The sequence below is a fragment of the Zea mays genome, chromosome 8 (assembly GCF_902167145.1).
Source record: "Zea mays cultivar B73 chromosome 8, Zm-B73-REFERENCE-NAM-5.0, whole genome shotgun sequence".
NCBI lineage: Eukaryota > Viridiplantae > Streptophyta > Magnoliopsida > Poales > Poaceae > Zea > Zea mays.
The window spans coordinates 182,064,429-182,066,886 of NC_050103.1; the positions used below are offsets into that span (position 1 = coordinate 182,064,429).

General features: G+C 58.6%; 1 protein-coding gene across 1 annotated transcript; it reads right to left on the reverse strand.

The window, feature by feature from the left end:
* Positions 1 to 516: 516 nt before the first annotated feature.
* LOC103636673 (UDP-glycosyltransferase 88F3) lies at positions 517 to 2,196 on the reverse strand. The gene has a single exon (XM_008659026.3). It carries the CDS (start codon positions 2,109 to 2,111, stop codon positions 687 to 689), a length of 1,425 nt encoding a protein of 474 aa, XP_008657248.1. The 5' UTR covers positions 2,112 to 2,196; the 3' UTR covers positions 517 to 686.
* Positions 2,197 to 2,458: the final 262 nt, after the last annotated feature.

The following is a 2,458-nucleotide window of genomic DNA, read 5'->3' on the forward strand; positions in this document are numbered from 1 at the left end:
TCAGGCCAAATTGAAGTGAAGTTCATCAGGACAGAGGAGCAGCTTGGGGACATTCTCACGAAGCCTCTCGGCAAACTGAAGTTCAGAGAACTCTGCATGAAGATTGGCCTTCGATCAGCACAGTAGTATATGCACAAGTATTAGGAGGAGAATTGTTGAAATAATCCTTGTGCATGGGTCTTAGTTAGTTTACTTAAGGCTGTTGTTTTTTATTCCCAGGTTAGGCGTATAGTCATCTATTGGTTGTACGTGTAGTTGTGGCCGGCATGCCTATGTGTGAGATGGCACACAAAGTGGAGGGACGTGCCGTGCTTCTCGGGTGGTCGTTGGCCACGTTCTGTTGAATCCTTTTTATTCAGTGAAACAGAGTCAGAAAAGTTGCGCAGTTTTACGCAGCACCAAAAAACAGAGTGTGTCCATTCTATTCGTGGGAGTTCTGTCTGTTTGTGAAAGGCTGCAGGTGGAGCTCGCCGGCAACAGGAGGTTGAGTCTTCGGCGAGGTCTGATAGAGTTTGATGGGTTTGAGATATCCAAAAGTTTATGGTTCCTCTCTGTGTAACAGTTTGGAGCTTATTTAGTCCAAATGGCCAAAAGATTTAGGTATCTCTTGGAGAGTTGGTCATCACACCAGAAAGTCAATATTAGCTTAAGCACAATCCAACACTCACTGTGATAGATACATAGGTTCACTGGTTCCTCGAAATTTGCAGGTTGCTGATGAAGTCATCTAACGCTGCCTTTGACGATCCGGCCGTCTCCAGCGCGGCGGCGGCGGCCTCATCCTTCGCCACCGCCAGCCTGCCCCTGAGCTCCTCTCCCTGCTGGGACTCCATGACCAGCCTGACCTTGGCCTCCACCTCCTCCGCCTTCACCATGGCCTCGTCGTAACCCTCCATCACCACGCCGAGCTTCATCCCCTCCGCGACGAACACCTTGTTCAGCCGCTGCTCCGCGTACATCGGCCAGCACACCATCGGCACGCCCGCCGTGACCGCCTCCAGCGTCGAGTTCCACCCGCAGTGGGTCACGAACGCCGCGATCGCCGGTTGCCGCAGCACCTCCACCTGCGGCGCCCACGTCGGCACCACCAGACCGCGCCCGCGCGTCCTGTCCAGGAACCCATCCGGGAGCAGCGCCTCCAGCGCCGCGTCGCCCCGGCCCTCGAACCGCTTCGTCGAGTCGGCGTCGGGCGCGACTGGCGCGCGCACGGCCCAGAGGAAGGCGTGCCCGCTCCTCTCCAGCCCCAGCGCGATCTCCCGCAGCTGCTCTGCCGGCAACGAGCTAGCGCTCCCGAAGCAGAGGAAGACCACGCTCCGCGCAGGCCGCGCGTCCAGCCACGTCAAGCACTCGTTGTGCTTCCCGTCTCCTCCCCTCTCCTCGCCCACTAACGGGCCGACGCAGAACAGCCTCGGCACTGGCTCACCGGGGCGGGGGCTGCCCTGCTCGATTGCCCTCACGGCGCGGGGCTCTAACCACTCGAACGTGTTCGCTAGTATGCCCTTCGCTCTGGGCAGCTGCTCGAAGAGACCAATGGTTGCCCTGTACTGCTCGTTGCGAGGACCGAGGAGGAGGACCTCAGGCAAGTCCGAGGCAGGAACTGGGTGCACACCGGGGAAGTGTAGCAACGAGCGCCCCATGTCCCCAAAGGAGACGTCGGGCCGCATGACGGGGATGTGCAGATAGACAGAAAGCGGGGACGCGCCGGACGTGAAGAACAGGTAGGCCGGGAGTCCGACCTCCGCGGCGGCGTCGAGCGCGCACCCGCAGAAGAAGTCGATGACGAGTGCCTTCACGGACGGGAGGGACCTCACGAACGCGAGGAGCGCGGGGTTGGTGGCGCGGAGGTCGGCGATGAGCGTGATGAAGGGGTCGGCGTCGGGGTCGGCCTCGTCGCCGGAGCGGGCTGTTGCCGCCTGGAGGAGATGGAAGGAGACGGAGGGGTAGGTGGCAGAGAGACGGGCGACGGTGTCATGGGACTCGCTGGATGACGGGACGTCGGCAATTGCCATGGTGATGGGAACGCCGTGTCCCGCCAAGCGGTCGGCGAGCTGCACCATGGGGTGGAGGTGGCCACGGACCATCCATGAGTACAGCACCACGACGCTGCCCATGCATTCGATGTATTTGGATGCGACGATGATCTATCAACACTTGCGCGTGCCTTGTTGGACCATCTGCTAAATAGCAGTAGCCAGCACCTAAAGTTTGACGCAGATCATGCACTGCAGGAGTGCAGGGTCTTATCACGCAACCTCGTTGACTATGAGAGGCGGCTAGAACTGAAGATTTGCCGACGGCGTAACAGTATGATTTTTGTTTTTGTTTGGTGAATGTTGGAACTTGCTCTCAACTGCAAGGAGACCAACAGAGGTGAACAGTGGTGACAACAGGGTTACGTGCTAGGAGGCAATAGCTCTGTTAATCTAGCCTCTCACGGGCACTGTGCGGGGTATTTATA